The following is an 18,781-nucleotide window of genomic DNA, read 5'->3' on the forward strand; positions in this document are numbered from 1 at the left end:
AGCCTATGTCTTCCAGTTCATTTCTATCCCAGGTTTCTTTTCCTGATGCAGTCCAAAGTTCTTGTATACTCTGGATATGGTCTTCTTCTTCTCTTCTTTTTTTTTTTTATTGCATATGGAGTATTCAAATTCAAATTCAGGCCTATCTCCAAGGCCTGAAGTTTGTTTTCTGTGCAATCTAATCTGTTGGTAATGCTCTTAAGTGATATTTATTTTTATGTTTTGTACCAGGGATTTTAACCACTGAGCTATGTCCCTCAGCCCTTTCTATATTTGATTTTGAGATAGTGTCTCACCAATTTGCCTAGGGTCTCACTAAGTTGCTGATGTTGGTTTTGAACTTGGGATCCTGCTGCCTCAGACTTCCACGTTTCTGGGATAACATGACTGTGCCATCACATCTGGCTCAAGTGAATTTCTAATTTGATTCATTGTGACTTTCATTTCCAAGAGTTCTGATTTTTTGTCAATATCTCTTTTTCTTTATTGAAAAGGTCTTTTGTCTCCTGGTTTTTATATTTTGATTCATTTCCTACATCTTCTTTTAGTTCAGTTTAATAATCCGTTTTTTATAATCTTTCTCTGGACTTTCATCTACTTCCATATCTGTGGGATCCTTTGTTGGTGCATTGTGGATTTCAGAGTGGAGATTTGCTTACTCACTTCCTCATAGATTTGTTTCATTTGTTTTGTTTTGTTTTGACTTGCACTATATTAAGGATTCTTGTATGTAGCTTATTGGAGATATTGGTCTGTAGTTTTCTTTCCTTGATGTGATCGAGTTTTGATATAAGGAGTGTTACTGGCTGAAAAGAATAAATTTGGAAGTATTTTATTCATTCTATTTCATGGAATAGTTTGAGGGGCATTGGCATTAGTTCTTAAAATGTTTGGAAGAATTCAACTGAGAATTCTGGGCATGAGCTATTCTTTGCTAGAAGGCTTTTTATTACTGTTTCTAACTCATTGCTAGTTATTGCTCCACTTAAGGTTTCTATGACCTTTGATTCAATTTTGGCAGGTCATATGTGTCCATTTCTTTTAGTTTTTCCAATTTATTAAAGTATAAGTTTTCAAAATAGTTCTTAATGTTCCTCTGAATTTCTGTGATGTGTCTCCTTCTTACCTCTAATTTTACTAATTTTTGTTTTCTCTCTCTCTCTCTCTCTCTCTCTCTCTCTCTCTCTCTCTCTCTCTCTCTCTTTGTTGGTTTGTTTGTTTTTGTTTTTTGGTTAGTATGGTTAAGGGTTGATCAATCTTGTTTATCTTTTCAAGAACCAACACTTCATTTCATCTATTGTATTTATTTAATTTGTTTCCCTGATGTCAGTTGTGTTCTTAATTATTTTCTTTCATCTCCTGGTTTTGGAATTGATTTGTTTTTGTTTTACGAGGGCCATGACATGCATCATTAAGTTGTTTATTTGGAATATTTGTTATTTCCTTATGTAGGCACTCAAGCTATAAATTTTCCTTTTAGAACCATCTACATAGTGTCCCAGATATTCTTATATATTGTAACCCTATTGTTCCATTATAAGAATTTTTAGATTTCTCTCCAGTTTTCCTCTATCACTGATTAATCATTTAAAAGTCTATTGTTTAATCTCCATGTGTTTATATAGTTTATGTAGGATTTTTGTGTGTGTTGATTTCTAATTTTATTCCATCATGATCAGATGATATGTGAGGAATTATATTAATACTTTTTATTTGCTATGAGTTACTTTGTAGTGGAAAATATAGTCTTTTTGAAGATGGTTCCATGACCAACTAAGAAGAAATGGAATTCAGCTTATTTTAGATGAAGTATTCTATAGATATCTGTTAAGTCCATTTGATTTATAATATTTTTTAGGTCTTAGGAGGCTTGACTGAGTCTGTCTGAATCACCTATCTATTTGTGAGATGCATTGAAATTACCCAGTATTTTCGTCATACCTGTCTAATGTAATTAGGTGCACCAGTGTTTGAGGCATAAATGATTATTATTGTTATATTTTCCTGCTGAATTTTTTCCTTTTTACCAGCATGAAGTGATCTTTATCTGTTCTGATTTGAAGTCTGCATTTTTGGATATGAGAGTACTACCCTTGCTTGTTTTTAAGTTCCATTTGCAGGGTATATCAATTTCCATCCTTTCACTTTTATCTTGTGGCTGCCTTTGCCTGTGAGGTGAACACCTTGCAAACGACACATAGCTGTGTGTTTTTTTTTTTATCCATTCTGCCAATTATGCCTTTAGATTGGAGAGTTCAGATCTTTTACATTCAGAATTAAATAAATTTGTATTAATTCTTGCCAATCTAATTTATTTTTAATGTTTAATTTAACCCGGTTCTCATTTGCTCAACTACTCTTTAAATAAGATATGCCCATTTTCAGGCTCCATGGTTTGTTCTTTATTTCTTCAGTCTAGAATCTTTTAAGTATTTTCTGTAGTACCAACTTCATAGTCATAAATTCATTTAGTTTCTGATTGTTTTGTAAGGATTTTATTTCTTCTTCAACTCTGAAGGATATCTTTGTTTGAAATAACCATCTTTACTGGCAGTTATTTTCTTTCAGGTCCTGGAACACATCTTTGCAAGACTTCCTGAATTGTATAATTTGTGCTGAGGAATAAGACTGATTCTTTTTGGCTTGTCTTTAAATGTGACATGACATTTTTCCCTTGAGGTCTTTAAAAGACTATTCTTATTCTGTACATTAGGCATAATTATGATGTATTGTGAAGAGATTCTTTTTTGATCTTGTCTACCTGGGTTTTTGAATGCCTCCTATATCTGGATGTCATCTCATTCTCAGGGTCTGGAAATTTTCAGTTATTTTCCTAAGGAGATTGTCCATGTCATTAGTCTATATCTCACAACCTTTTTCAATTCCAATTACTTTTAAATTTGATCTCTTAATGTTGTCCCAGATTCTTGTATAATCTGCTCATAGTTATTACTTATTTTTCTTTTCTTTTAATTGTCTGATTGTTCAAAGTTAGTAATTTTGTCTTCAAAATATGAGAATCTGTCTTTAGCATGGTATCCTCTTTTAGAAAGACTTTAAATCAAATGTTTTATTTGATTTATTACCTCTTTTGTTTCTAAGATTTCTTTTTGGTTCTTTTGAAATATCTCTATCTCCTTACTGAATTTCTCTTTTAATCCTGTACTGACTTCCTCTTTTCAATAAGTCATTTTTCTGTGTTCTGGTGGAAGTCATTGATCATTTTTATAATCATTTTCTGACTTTCTATCTGGTATTTCATCCATTTAAATATCTTTGGATTCAGTTGCTGGTAAATTACAAATTTTAAGTGTCATGTAATCTTGCTTTTTCGTATTTCTTATATTACTGTGTTGGGTTCTATGCATCTCTTTGGATGGATTTCTCTTCCATCCTTGGGTGTGGGACTTTTTAGAGCACAGATTTCTCTTGTCACAGTATTCTGGGATATCAAGATTTTGGAAATTTTTCAATATTTTCCAAATCGGTTTTGTAGTATATTTTCCCTTTTGAGTCTTTGGTGATAGTTAATGTAATTTGTTACACAGTATATTATGTCAGAGCTTGGGGTTGCCAATTTCCCTGTAGATCACAAAAGTGTGGGATTGTTCTTGAAGACCTAGAGCTAATTACCACACAAACAGGAATGGTGTTGTTATGGTTTAGATGTGAGGTGTCCCCCAAAAGCTAATGTGTAAGACAATGATAAAAAAAAGTTTAGAGGTGAACAATGATTGGGTTATGAAAGCCTTAACATAATCATTGCACTAATCCACTTGAATGGATTAACTGGGTCACAACTAGGATGAAGTGTGTAGATAAAGTGCGACTGGAGGAGATAGGTCATTTGGGGCATGCCCTTGGGTTTTATATCTTGTTCAGGGTGAGGAGTGCAGTCTCTATCCCTTTCTCTCTCTCTCTCTCTCTCTCTCTCTCTCTCTCTCTCTCTCTCTCTCTCTCTCTCTCTCTCATTCTCCTTCCTGTCATGTCCTGAACTTCTTCCCTCCTACACACCTTTTTGCCTTGATTTTCTTCCTCATCTCAGACCCTGAATAGTGGTGTTGGCGAATTTGAACTGAGACCTCTGAAACTGTAAGTCCCCCAAAAACTTTTCCTCCTCTAAAATTGTTTTTAATATGTATTTTGATCATAGCAGCAACAAAGTTGGCTGAAACAGATGGGGCCAGCAATTCCCATCAGTAAATACAATAAATAGATTTATAAACTAGATCTGGCATTAAACAGCAGATGTCAACTATGCCCTTCATCATCCTATTAACTACAACAACACAAATGGTGGGGGCAGCATTTATACAAACCAATTAGTTTTAAAAAAGAGTAAGAATAAAGTTCATTAAAAGAACAAAAAATATTATAAGAAGGTAAAAAATATGAACTGACAGAAAGTATAAGAAATGTATTAAGTAATCACTATAAACAGAAGAAAAAATTAAATTAAGAGAGAACGAGAAAATTTGGATATTAGAGGGAGAAAAACATTGTCATAATGTAAGAAAGGGAAACAAAACAAAGCAAGGCAAGAATCATAATCCTCAAAAGATGAGAGAAAGGAAAATAATAATCATAAAAATTGTAAAAATGAAATGTGTGAATGAACCAATCAGCACAGCAAGAACATGAGAGAGAGTGAGAGAAAGAGAGAGAGAGAGAGGGAGAGACAGATTCTTAAAGAAAATGAAAGAATTTCTCCACCGAAATAGACAAAACTAAGGAAGAGGAGGGGTGATCACTGCTTATGCCCAACTATTCTTTCCATTTCTTCTTCGGCTATGCACCCCCCCCCCCCCCCACTTAGAGAAAGTATGGGCTAGGGGTGGTTAACATTTTCCTCTTTTTGTTTTGCATACTGAGATGCAAGCTGGAGTGGGCTAAAACTGAAGCTGGTTGAAGACCTAGAGCTAATTACCACACAAACAATAATGTTATGTGAGGCATTCCCCAAAAACTCATGTGTAAGACAAGGCAAAAAAGTTTAGAGGTGGAATGATTGGGTTATGAGAGCCTTCACATAGTCATTGCATTAATCTACTAGAATGGATTTACTAGGTCATAACCAGTATAAAGTAGGATGGAATGTGAATTAGTGTTAATTGGATTTTTGTCTGGACAGGCCAGATACATGGTCTCCCAAATTGTGGTTGTTGCAGTGTTCAAAACAGGGAGTTCTAGTTGATGGTGCTTAGCTCTAAACAGGTCTTTAGGATTTGCTGGATGCTCTCTGCTCTGTAGAGACTACATCAACACACCCATAGGGCTGGAAAGATGCTGATTTCTGCTAGAAGTCTGGATCTCAGAAGTCTCTCAAAAATTCTAGGGTAGCGAAGCCAACTTCCATAGTCCTCTCACACTCTACTGCACACAAATATGACTTTTCTCAGTCTTAGTCCTTGAGTATTTACACCCACCTATTCAGTTTCCTGACCTTCTTCAGCCAGTCACATGAGCTACCAAACACAAAGGGAAAAGCAAGTTGCTTTTCCCTCCATATCTCAGACTTGTATCCCTCTGGGTATAATTTTCTCTGTGCCTTTTTCAATTACCTTCTGCTAGGGACACCCTAGGCCACACAGAAGGCACTTGCTGGGACAGTGTAGCACTATTTTCTATTATCTCATGGACTCCCACAGCAGCGGACTACAGCATGGCCTCCTCAAGATGATTCCCAGTCAGCCCTCCACATGCCAGTTGAGAAGTACAAAGCATTTTTCAAATACCAATTTGCTGTACAGCCTCGGGATTAGCTAAGTCCAGACTGCTTTTCTGTTCTACAGGTTTTTCCAAGACAAATATGTCTGTCGTGTTTCTCTCTTTCTGTGTTATCCTTCCCCTTTACAATGAATTGGTGCTGCTGGTGCCCCAACAATCAACTTGACTCCAAAGTACTTTTTCTTGCCATTTGCTCAATGTACCCAAATCTATGAGTCCAAAATATTGTGACTGCCTGATATTGAATTTCAGTTGAAGTCCCTCTTTTAGTCACTTTTCTAAAAAGCAGCACACCCACTGCTTGAATCCTGAGCCACAGAACAACTGCAAATGCAGCCTTCCTCTAACTCAACAGCTTGAAATAATTTTTTGCACTCACGCGGCCATGGCTTCATGCAAGGTATTGTTTCTGGCAGAAACGTTTGTCATAGTATGAGGCAATTGTGCATGAAAAACATTCCTTTCTCACTCACAACCTTATTTATTTTTTGTGAGGCTTGACCACAGTGAGCCCATTTTGGTTTTGACCATTTTAACATTTCTTTCCATCTTTCAGACCTTAGTCAAGCTATCCTCATGCATAGAGTTCATAAAATCACCTTGAAACCTGGACTACCATGATGCCTTGGGATACACTCTACTGAGCATGGCATTGCCCAAGGAGACCTGAATCAAATAAAATGTTTTATGAAGGACCATGCTACCTCAGGGAGGCAGGGAGGAGGTAGTCACAAGCACATAACCTACCTCCCCAGGATTGGAACTAGGTAAAGAGCTGCTGGAATCTATCAACACTTGAATCAAGACCTAGAAACAGCTCTTAGCTAACCATAGAAAGCCACATGGTTTATGGGTAGAAAGTCCAACAAGAAACAACATCTGATTTTCACAGAAGCTGCTCTAACTGAAGTAGTTTGTGGGTGACAGTTCCAAGTTGAAATAAAAACTCTTCTTTCCATAGAAACTGTTCTACCTCAAGAAGGCAACAAGTCAAGTCAATGGATCCAATTGCATGCTGAGAATTTGAATGGTGATAAAAGCTCCTATGTATGTCTTGAGGGTTTCTGAATCATGGGAAGTGGCCAAAGACCTGCCCACATGATCCTGCAGAAAACCAGTGGAAACCTGGTACATGAAGAGGGATAGCAATGTAGGGAGCAGTCCTGTGGACATTTTAGGTGTGCATTCAAATAGGACATGATGCCCATCATAAAAACCTCCTTCCAGGTTGAGAAGGTTGTTAGAATTAGCAATCCATGTCCCCACATGACCAATGAATATAGCCACTCATTTTGTGAACAAATGAGTGGATATGGTTATGCAGAAATATAGAGATTGGGCTCAATCAGAACATGTTCTTCTCCCACACATTCAGGGTCATTAGGGAAAATTTGTTTGCCAAGAACAATCCTGCTTGGAAAGTGACAAAATGGACAGGAAGTCTGCAAACCTGAGAAGCATCACCCAGAGAGACACATTCATATAATATGAACAACTGGATGAATTATTAAGATTGAATGGAATTCTGGGAATCTAGCAGATTCTCTTGAGATGTTTATCAGTTTGTATATCAGTTTGATGTAAAGAAACCATGTTCAATAACCAGGATATAATGATACTAACATAATATATAAAAACACTAATATATAAGTTGATGATACAAATACATATACTAATATATATATACTTATATATAAACACTAATATGTATATGTATGTATATATATGTATATATATACACACACACACATATATATATATATATAGAGAGAGAGAGAGAGAGAGAGAGAGAGACAGAGACAGAGACAGAGAGCCTTACTTTATTATCCATCCATTGGTTAGGATTTAGTCACAAACTTGGTGTCCAATCAGTTTTTGAAATGACAGTCCATGCTTCCATAATGCCTATTAAGTGAAAGGCCCATAAAAGCCCCAAGTACGGGATTCGGAGAACTTCCAGACAGGTGAAGGCATGGAAGTACCTGCATGGTAGTACATCCAGAGACACCAGGAAAGTTAGTGCCCCTTCCTCCATACCTCACCCTTTGCATCTCTCCATTAGTATCCTTTGTAATATATTTTATAATAAACCCATACAACTAAGTAGACATTCCTCTGTGTCCTATAAACTGTTCAAGAAACCTAATCAAACTTGATGGGGGTGTTGTGGGAATTTCAATTTACAGCTAGTTGCTCAGCAAAAGTGAAACAAAATGGAGTTTGTAACTGTCATCTTCAGGGTTTAGGAGTCATGGGAACTGAATCCTTGCTCATTTGGGATCTGACAGTATCTCCAAGAAGAGTGTCAGAATTGACTGGGGTAAAGGACACTCAGCTTGTGTCCACTGGAGAATTGATTCCATGCTTGCTGGTAAGCAGAATCCTCACATACTGTGGGATCATGGAAGTGACCTGTGTTGTGAGAGAATAGTGAGAAAAATGATTTGGAGGGTTTTCCCTTACGTCATCACAAGGGCTTTCTGTGCACCTGTACTCATTGGACTTCTCTTTTTAGCCTCTCCAGGGTCACCATTCATCACACCTGCTCCCTGCTGTGTTGTTTCCTGCATTGACCATGACTGGGTGGAGCTGCCTGGTGACAGGAGCAGGAGGGTTCCTGGGCCAGAGGATGGTCCGTATGTTGGTACAGGAGAAGGAGTTGCAGGAGGTCAGGGCCCTGTACAAAGTCTTCAGACCACAAAACAGGGAGGAATTGTCTAGTAAGTGAGCTGATGCTTGAGTGTGTGGCTCTATTATGAATCCTGAGTATGCATTGGAAGTGCCTATTTGTCCAGAAAATGAAGGAAATTTGTAGTCATACGACCACTCCTCCTATATCTGCACGACCAGAGGAATCAGTTGGCAGTGTCAAAATAACACTGTGAAGCTCTCCAGTGACTGAATTCTGACACAAACCAGAAGTAGACATGGTGGCCATCACAGCCAGTGGACTTCTAAGACACATCGGTTCTCTCCTCTGCCTACAGAGCTTTAACATGCTGAAGGACTAGGACTTGGCAAGTGATATGCAAAATTTACAAAGGGCTGTTCAGCAGACCACCTTAGCAGTAAGACAATATATCTCTTGTCCTATGTCGTCTTTGTCTGTTGGTTTGTTTTGCTTTGTTTTTTGTTTGTTTGTTGGGAGGGGGTCATTTAGTCTCATCAATGGCACTGAAATTAAAGGAACTGAAGGAAGGTGAATTTGTGTGTTAGTGTGGTGGCGGGGGGAGAGAGAGAGAGAAAACACATGAATTAATTAGCACATGACAGGGCAAAACAGAGACAGAATGAGGACCAGCATCACCACACATGCCTCGCCTGGCTTCCTCCTACATCTTTCTCACCACCACTCTCTGCTCTTCACCCCACAAAGAAAGTGATGGCAGATTTGGGATAGCTACCCATTATTCTTTGCCAAAATCACTGCCCCATTGGAAATGCATTAGCTGTAGTGATAGTGCATTTCTAACCTGCTTCATCCACAGATCCTCAAAACAACCTTTTGGGGAAGTTGGAAGGAGGGATCAATCCTCTAGATATAGAGGACATTAAAGTTCAGAGGGAGAGGTGACTGGTCCAAGGTCTTGTGATTATTGGAGAGCAGATAGCAGATTACACCCTGACCCATGGGGCCCCATGGCCCTTGGTTGACTCTTGACACAATGAGTCTTTGGATTCTCTCATTGACCCCTGTTTGCCACATGAACTTTCTGCCCTGCCCAGTCTGGGGACACATGACTAGGAGAATACTACCCTGAATACAGGAGCCCCTGAATAGCCCTCTGGGCCCCTGCACATCTACAGCTCTTCCTGTCCCTTCCTCACATCTTCCAATGTCCCATTCCTCCCCTGTCTGCTTCAATAGGGTCGCTTTTTAAAAATATCATGCTAAGAGAAATAAGCCAAACCCCAAAACAAAAGGGAGTATGTTTTCTCTGATATGTGGATGGTCATTCACAATGTGGGTGGGGGAGGCAAGGATAGGGAAGGATAGAGTTTCTTTATATTAGGTAGAGGGGAAGTGAAGAAAGGGGAAGGGGTATGGGGTAGGAAGGACAGTAGAATGAAACAGACATTATTAAATCATGTACATGTATGACTGCATGACCAGTGTGATCCTAAAATATGTATAATCAGAAAAAAATGAGAGAATACACTCCATGTATGCATGAGCTATCAAAATGCATAATGCATCCTACTGTCATGTACAACTAATTAGAACAAAAAGCATTTTTAAAATTTAACAAAATACCAATACTCTTGGTAATGATTATGTCCCACAAATATTTGCAATATTAAATCTCATGTAGGAAAGAGCAATACTCAGCATGGAGGAATATCCTGACAATACCTCAGGCCTGCAGAAAGGAAGGAATGAAGAATTCTGACTGAGATTTTTCCTCACCAGTCACATATTTGGTGCAATCCATTGACAGTACAGATTCATTAACGTCTCAGGACAGAAATAGGAAATAGGTAACATTGATACCTTTTCCCACAAATGAGAAGATGAACACACAGAGGTTAATTAATTTGTCCAAGGACCCACAGCAAGAAGGTATGTGGGCTTGAGACCAGGAGCTTCAGCTCCAGCATCTTAGCTCTTAAAGCCTAGTTAGTTCATTCTTCTCTCTCTCTGACTCTCCTTCAAATTTAGCTCACACCAGGAAAGCAACTGGGTGATCCAGCTACAACAGTTGTTAAGAACTCAGTGTCTTGAACCAGGTGGGAGCTATGGCTCCAACATGAAGTACTCAAACTACCCTCTCCTGGCTCTCAGGGTACCTGAGCACTAATAGAGAGGGTTCAATTCTTGTGACTTGGGCTTTGCTGCTCTGTCAAAGCAATTCCTCTGAAACAGTTCCTGAAGGCACAGCAAAGGAGACTCAGAGGAAGGAGCAGGTACAAGAGATTAAACCAGAGAAATGCAACTCTCAGACCAGCCCCACCTCCTTCTCATATCCCTGTCCTGCCCTTCTCCACTACAGCACCTTCCTGGAATTTCCTGGGATGGGAATGAGTCTGGAGGACACAAAACTTGGCAGAGGATTGAGACAAGTAATTCTACTTGGACCCCAGGAAGCACCTTCCCCAATCCAGAGTTTCCACTCTGACTGTCCCCTTTGCAGTTCTAGTGCAGAATGGCCAATTTTAATCCAGTTGGTTTCTCTATACTCTGCCTCAGAAAAGTTGGTTTCGAACAACCAGTGCTGCACTTGCACCACGAAGGAAAATGAGTAAGGCTTAGAGGCAGAGCCAAGGTGGATCCTTCATTAGAAGCAAGTGACTTATTTGAGCCCTGACTTATTTGAGCCTCACTCTCCTCACCTATACAGGAGACAGGGACATCCCGCAAGATAATTAGGAAAGGAAGGAAGCAAACTAGCATTTGTGTGCAAATTATGAAGCACAGCAACGTAGGATGTTTATGCAGACAGAATGCAGCACAGTGTGGACTTCATGAGCTAATTTGAGATGACAATATGCCTGGCAGAGTCATTCCTGAGGATCAGAGGAGACTGGAGACACTGATATTGTACCCCCTGCCCAGCACTAGTTGGTTGTTGTGTATGCACTTCAGAAGCTGATTCATTTTGAGGATCAATGTCTGCTGTCTGATAAGAGCATTCCACTAAATCCCATTAGAGTCCATTCTAAACTCCCTGTCAATGTCTCCACTCTCCTCCCAATCACATGAGCAGGAAACACATGAGTTCATGTGATCACTTCCTTTTCTGCTCAGCTCAGACCCAGTGAGTACCAAAACCTGTCAGGCAGAGGCCTGATAGCCCCACCTTGTGGGTCTCCCTCCTATGCTGCCACTGTTGGGACTTGGATCCTTCTCATGGGATGTGGAGCAAAGACATTCTCATTAACTTGTTGCTTACACTGCTCTCTCTTACACCCCATAGCTGTGCATTTGACATGTTGAGGCTGGGGTTAGCTTCCTATGTCACAATTCTGCCTCTGCTTCTCCTTCAATTCTAAATTCACACAGGATTCCTCATTCTCTACAAAATTAAATTATCATCTTTCCCTCATGTCCAACTCTGCACAGCCTCAGTCTCTTCTTATTGAAATTGTTGAATGTCTCATTATTCTCTTTAACAATTTGTATGTTCTAGACACAAGTAAAGGTTCACTGCTCAGAGTCATATTTATATTACAGTGGTTTTAAAAAGAGTTGTTTGTTCTTTCCAAGTAAATCCTACACATTCTGATTTATGTGCTTTTTACTCTTTCTAAGGAAGGAGCCCCCTAGCTAACATCTTCCCACTATGACTGTCCATGAAAACCTAGTCAATTGTCACTTTTATGAAAGAAATATCCATGCTCATTCTGAAAGCTTCCAATGATCTGGCTTGTGTCTCCACAGACTTACAGACAAAGACCAAGGTGACATGGCTGGAAGGAGACATTCTGGATGCCCACTGTCTGAGGAGAGCCTGCCAGGGCATCACAACTGTCATGCACACAGCCGCTAACATCAGTGTCAGTGCCAGTCAGAGAGAGACCATCATGGATGTCAATTTGAAAGGTAGAGTGGCCTGGGAGGAGATGGAGCAGATAGAGCTAAGGGTGGGAAAGCAGGATGAGGAGGGGTAGAGAATCTCTCATCCCCATGGAACACCTGCTGTTCTCTGACTCAGGAGTCTTTGTTCATCTATCTTTTGCTCAGAGTCCTTATTCTCAGGGCTTTGCATGAGAAATTCAGAGTTGAGATAGGGCAAGGAACTTGGCCAAGACCCAACAGGTAATCAGTAGAGAAATGGAAATTTAAACTCACACCTGTGTGACTCCATCTGCCATGAACCTCTTTCTGCGACTCCTTTATTCCAAACTCACCTTTACTCTCACTCCAAGTTCTTGAGATCCATCCACCCCTTGTCTGCCTGGGCCAGAAGAGACCTAGCAGGTGCCTCTTCCTTCATGATTCTATTTCTTGTGTTAGGGCTGATGAGAACATCCAGAGCCCTCCTACACCCCTCAGGGAAGGAATTTTCTCCAGGACCCTAGCAAAACTGGCCGACAGAGGTTTGCTGAGACACGTGGTCCAGCACTCCCCAACCCACAGTGTTTTTTCAGAAGTAATCATTTCTCATTGTCTATAATACTACCTCTTCAACTCACTCTGAGTTCACTCTCATGGAGTAGAGCATACAGGGGTGACCAAAGTAACTCCTCCTTAGATCTTCATTACTAAATGCTAGGTGCCTCTTTGTAATTTGCTGCCTTCTAATACTTCAAATTAGACACATTTGCCTAGGGAAGCTTTCTATGTTGAGCCCCAGAGGTCAGTCACTCCCATACCAGTTCAACCCAAGCCCTGACACTTCTGTCCTCCATGCCTTGACCTCCACATTTAATGACTCAGAGGCTTCTTTTCCAAATCCGCCAAAAGGTGCTTTTTTGTCTTTCACATAACTACCTAAAATACCCTTCCTGGTTCCCCCATAGACATGCCCTTAACACCCCCTTCCCCCCACACACACAACACACACACACACACACACACTAAAGGATGAACTAGGACTAATCAGAATTTCATTACTATTTCCTGCCTCACAAAGCCTAACCTCTGCTTCTTCCAACAACAGTGAATTTGAAACAAAAGTGGCCTTGTAGGGGGCTCAAATTATAAATATGTTGTCAAGGCCTAGAAAATACTGTACAGTGGTGGTCATTTTTCACTCTGTTAGCAAACTAACCCCATACCTTTTAAAGAACATTTTATATTTTTTCAAAAGCAATACTCTCTCTTCAGAAAATCAGATTGCAAAACTATTTTAAATGGCAAATAAATACATTCCTATACAGATAATACTTTCTCTACAACATTCCTTTCTAATGCAAGACAGATCTGCATTACCTCCAGGATCTGCAGGTCAACACTGCTTCATGTGGTCCACAGAATTCTAATATTATACATGCTCTCAATTGAAGGTTCACCTTCCATTCCAATTTCAACCAGGTTCAATAGAAAAGTTCATTGAGAGACTTCAGAATGCTAAGTAAAGGGAATGATGATCACCACTCATGCTCATAACTAAGTAAATAGACTAATACATTTGGTGTGACCTTGGAGGGAACACACAGTCAGGAACAGAGGCTGGATCTCCAACATATCCCCAAAACTCAATAACCATTTGCTCAGTGACTTAAACAATATCCTTGTGACAAAGTTTTTATTGAAGTTCAACAAATGTAAATCATGGCAGCACTGTAATGTTTATTTAATGGTGAATTTTGCCTTCAACAACTGTGCATGAGCTGGTACAATATAAAATTCCAACTGTCCTTGAAAGTATGGGCTTCTGAATTTCTAGATTTAAAAAGTTCTATTTTAAATGAAGTGGTATACATGACTAATGGGCCTTTGTTAATTTATTTACTTACTTATTATTTTATTGATGGTAGTAGAGACCAAACTTAGAATCCAAAGTAAACTAAGGAAGTATTCAATCACTGAGTTATATCCTCAGTGCTAATGGAATTTTGTTAATGTTCAGATTGGCAAACTATAAACAACCCTATGTACATTATTTTCCCAGGGTCACTATACCACTGAGCTACATCCCAGTCCTTTTTATTTTTTTATTTTGAAACAGGGTCTTGATAAGTTGCTTAGGGCCTCACTAAGTGGCTAAGACTAGCCTTGAACTTGTGATAATCCTGCCTAGGCTTCCAAGCCACTGGGATTACAGGTATGCACCACACACCTGGCTTCTAGGTACATTTCTAAAATCAAACTATACTCATACAATCACAAATATACACATATATCAAAGTACAGACAGATCTATAAACCCACAAGGCAAGAATTCTTCATTGCCAAATATGAATATCAGTCTATTTTCGGCATTTTTCCTGGGACTTTACTATGGCAGATATAAATCTAGGACAAGGAAGAATGTACTTGGATCAGGAATAACCCCCTCTGTCAGGGGTAACAAATGGAAATACAGGAGAATCTGTGACCATGGTGCCTTAGGGTTATTTCCTAACACGGACATCTTACTCCCCATGTGCAGGTACCCAGCTCCTGTTGGAGGCCTGCATCCAAGCTAGTGTGCCAGTCTTCATCTACACCAGCTCAGTAGCTGTGGCTGCACCTAACTCCTATAAGGAGATCATCCAGAATGGTCACGAGGAAGAGCATCATGGAACTACATGGACTGCTCCATACCCATACAGCAAAAAGCTGGCTGAGAAGGCTGTGCTGGCAGCTAACGGGAGCACTCTGAAAAATGGGGGCACCTTGTGGACTTGTTCTTTAAGGCCCATGTACATCTATGGGGAAGGAAGCCCTGTACTTTCTCATCTTGTGGTGGAGACCCTCAGAAACAAAGGGGTCCTGAGAGGAGGAGGCAAGCATTCTGAAGTCAATCCAGTCTATGTGGGCAACGTGGCCTGGGCACACATTCTGGCCTCCAGGAGCCTGCGGGACCCCAAGAAGGCTGCAAGCATTGGAGGACAGTTCTACTACATCTCAGATGACACACCTCACCAAAGCTATGATGACTTAAATTACAACCTGACCAAAAAATGGGGCTTCCAGCCTGATTCCAGGCAGAGCCTTCCTCTCTCTCTGATGTACTGGCTTGCCTTCCTGCTGGAGGCAATGAGCATCTTCCTGAGTCCCATTTACAAATATCAGCCCCCCTTTGACCGCTATTTACTGACATTAACAAATAGTGTGTATACCTTCTCCTATAAGAAAGCTCAGCGAGATCTGGGTTATAAGCCTTTAAACACCTGGGAAGAGGCCAAAGAGAAAACTGTGGAGTGGATTGGTTCACTAGTGGAAAAACACAAGTGAGCACTGAGGAAAAAGGCTCACTGATGGGCAGATGGCAGGGATGGGGACCTTGGTTTTGTCAGGAGCTATATGTTGAGTTCCTCCAAATGGCTCCCTCTAGAAAGTGACAAATGAACCATCTAAGGTCCTTTGACATAATGATTACAATGGGAGTGACACAACATAAAGATTTCCTTGGCCACAAGGAGCCTCTTTGTTCCAATTCTCTTCTCCAGTGCTAAAGCATTTCTTCTCTTTGAACATCTCCCATTCCTTCATAAAGCTTAATGAAAACATCAGGCTGGGGGCCGGGACACATGCTTATACTCAGGGTCAGAAGCAGGAGGTTTGTAAGATTGAAAACATCCTCAACCTTTTAGTGAGACCCTAAGCAACTTAATAAAACCCTGTCTCAAAATTTTAAAAATTAAAAATTAAAAAAAGTGCTGAGGATATGGTTTAGTAGTTAAGCTCCACTGGGTTCAATCACTGGTACCAACAAACAAACAATAAAGGACCCAGAAATTGTCATGACAGAAGACCAATAAATTTAAAATGCATACCAGGAGAAAGGGTGTTTCTATGAAGACACTTTTCTACTCTCCCTTCATACCCGGGTATGGCCACCTTTAGGTCAAAACCAGAGCATAGATCTGAGTGGGGAGAGAAGTGATAGGGCCTGAAGGGGATTTGAGATTGACTGTAAGACATGAGGTTCAGTCATGTACTGAATTCCTGCGCAGGCCCACAGATCAAACCCATATGGAGTCTCTCCTGCTAATCTTCACACCCAAAGAAGAAACTGTTTATCTGACTTCAAAAAATCAGAAAAGAGAGAGATAATGCCTGTTTTCAAACAGGCCAGGTAGAGCCAGCATGACCATGATGTGCACTGTGGTTTAATATTTACAAGGAAAGTAACTTTGAAATAACCCTTCTGCTTATGTTGTCTGGTTTGACTTTCTTTAACCCCTTCATATGCTGAAAGCCATCTTGTTTGATAAGTTCATTGAACACCCAAAGTTTCGTGGGTGTTGTCTGTATGTCAAACCACACGTAAAATCCAATGAACATCCTTAAACTTAACCTGTTGAAAGTTTGCATTTTGACACCTGGGAATATACAAATCACTAATTCGGTTGAGTTGGGCTGTCTCTAAGGGTGTAGATGAAGACTTTCTTCTGAGTAACAAAGAGAAAAAAAACACTGAGAAACCACCTGAAACACTTCAAGGGACAAAGAATCAGTAGTGAGCACAGGAATGGAGTGTCCCCAAGAAATAGGTAAAATGAAAAATGCAGCCTCTCCTCTGGCAGCTTAGGTGCCCGAAGAACAGAACCAAGTGCTGCCCAGCTCTGCTGAGATGTGCACTCCTTCCCCGGGTCTGAGCCAGTGGCACAGGAGGCATAGGATGTTCATGAGTTCTTGTCAAGGACCCTCTCTCTCCATTTTAGCCCAGTGAAATCCATCACGGAACCCACCAGGGCAGTCTCACAGGGATAGGATGAGGCATCGTCTCCAAAAGGAAGACAAGTGTGTAAAGGGATTGGACAGTGGACTGACTGAAGGAACATGAAGCCCTGGAATGCTTTGGACAACAAAGTCCACTATCCCTACATACACTGGCACAGAATTCCAGGCAGTCAGAGCTCCTGCACACAAGCCTACATGCACCACATAAAATACACCACATAGGGGCAGCAGAGACAGGAGACAATGGCAGCCTGCATAAGCCCTTTTCTTCCCTGCAGTCTGCAGCTCCTGGTAAAGAAATAAGGAAAAGCACAGATAGGTTCTCAGTCACTGGCTAAAAAGTTCTAAATGTCTGAGCATGGAGAGAGCAGCTGAGCCTATGATGTTGGGGAAAACTTCAGAGTGCAGATGGGATTTAAAAGCCAAAGGGGTCCATGCTGGGAACCGGAGTACCAAAGGGTGAAGTGGCCAGAGGGTGATGGCCTTGTGCAAGTACTTCCAGGAAGTGAGCGTACCAAATTTTATGTCAATTGTTTTGATCTCTAAATATTGCAGATTAACTGTATACTTAAAAAATTTTTTCAAAGTCCAGATCCAGGAAGGGGACATGTGTATAGATGTCTAAACTTAAGTATAAAATCATGTTTCTTAAAAACTGGGTGCTAAAAGAAAGCCTACAGAACGGGAGAAAATCTTTTCCACATACACATGCACATTTCAGATTGAGCACTAATTTCCAAAATTTATAAAGAACTTACAAAACTTTACACCAAAAATACAAAGAACCCAAACAATAAATGGGCCAAGGAACTGGACACTTTACAGAAGTATACTGGACACTTTACAGGCATACAAGTGATTAAAAAATATATGAGAAAGTGTTCAACATCTCTAGTAATTAGAGAAATGCAAATTAAAACAACTCTAAGATTTCATCTTACTCTAATTAGAATGGCTATTATCAAGAACACAAACAATAATAGATGTTGGCATGGATGTGGGGGAAAAGGCACACCTTTTCATTGCTGGCAGAGTTGCAAATTGGGGCAGCCACTCTGGAAAGCAGTGTGGAGAATCCTCAGAAAACTTGGAATGGACCCACCTTTTGACCCAGTTATCCCACTCCTTGGTTTATACTCAAAGGATTTAAAATTAGCATACTACAGTAACACAGCCACGTCAATGTTTATACCAGCTTAATTCACAATAGCTAGATTGTGGAACCAACCTAGATGTCCTTCAACAGGTGAATGATAAAGAAACTGTGGTATATATACACAATGGAATATTATTCAGCCATAAAGAATAATAATACTATGGAATTTTAAGATAAATGGATGGAATTGGAGAATATCATGCTAAGTGAAATAAGCCAATACCAAAAAAACAAAGGCCGAATGTTTTCCTTAATAAGTAGATATATAATGGGGGTGGGGTGAGAGAAGAATGAAGGAACTTTAGATTACATAGAGGAAAATGAGAGGGGTGGGTATGTTAAATGGTGGAATGAGACAGACATTATTACCCTATGTACATGTATGATTACAAGAATGGTATGTATCTACATCATGTACAACCATAGAAATGAAATGATGTACCCCATTTGTGTATAATGAATCAAAATGAAGTCTGTAAAAACTTTAAAGCTAATAATTTTTTTAAAATGGGTGCAGAAGGTAACAGTCTATTCTAGATCCCACTCTACAGGTTATCTTATTGTAACCTTTCTTCATGTTTGAAATAGGCTGAATTTTTGTTTAATAAAATCACTCTCATGGG

The 18,781-nt window shown here is 39.9% G+C and overlaps 1 protein-coding gene across 6 annotated transcripts in view; it reads left to right on the forward strand.

Moving 5' to 3' along the window:
• Window positions 1-15,975, forward strand: part of LOC306663798 (3 beta-hydroxysteroid dehydrogenase/Delta 5-->4-isomerase-like) — a 32,499-nt gene extending 16,524 nt beyond the window's left edge. For 2 of the 6 annotated variants that reach the window (XM_079144372.1, XM_079144370.1), the window contains exons 2-5: window positions 7,967-8,098; window positions 8,243-8,447; window positions 12,107-12,268; window positions 14,763-15,975. In XM_079144372.1, the coding sequence (XP_079000498.1) occupies window positions 7,979-8,098; window positions 8,243-8,447; window positions 12,107-12,268; window positions 14,763-15,550 (1,275 nt within the window). In that variant the 5' untranslated portion in view covers window positions 7,967-7,978 and the 3' untranslated portion in view covers window positions 15,551-15,975. The other 4 variants (XM_079144371.1, XM_079144369.1, XM_079144373.1 and 1 more) reach the window with 4 other exon arrangements.
• Window positions 15,976-18,781: the final 2,806 nt, after the last annotated feature.

Source organism: Sciurus vulgaris, assembly GCF_902686455.1.
Source record: "Sciurus vulgaris genome assembly, chromosome: 1".
Lineage (NCBI taxonomy): Eukaryota > Metazoa > Chordata > Mammalia > Rodentia > Sciuridae > Sciurus > Sciurus vulgaris.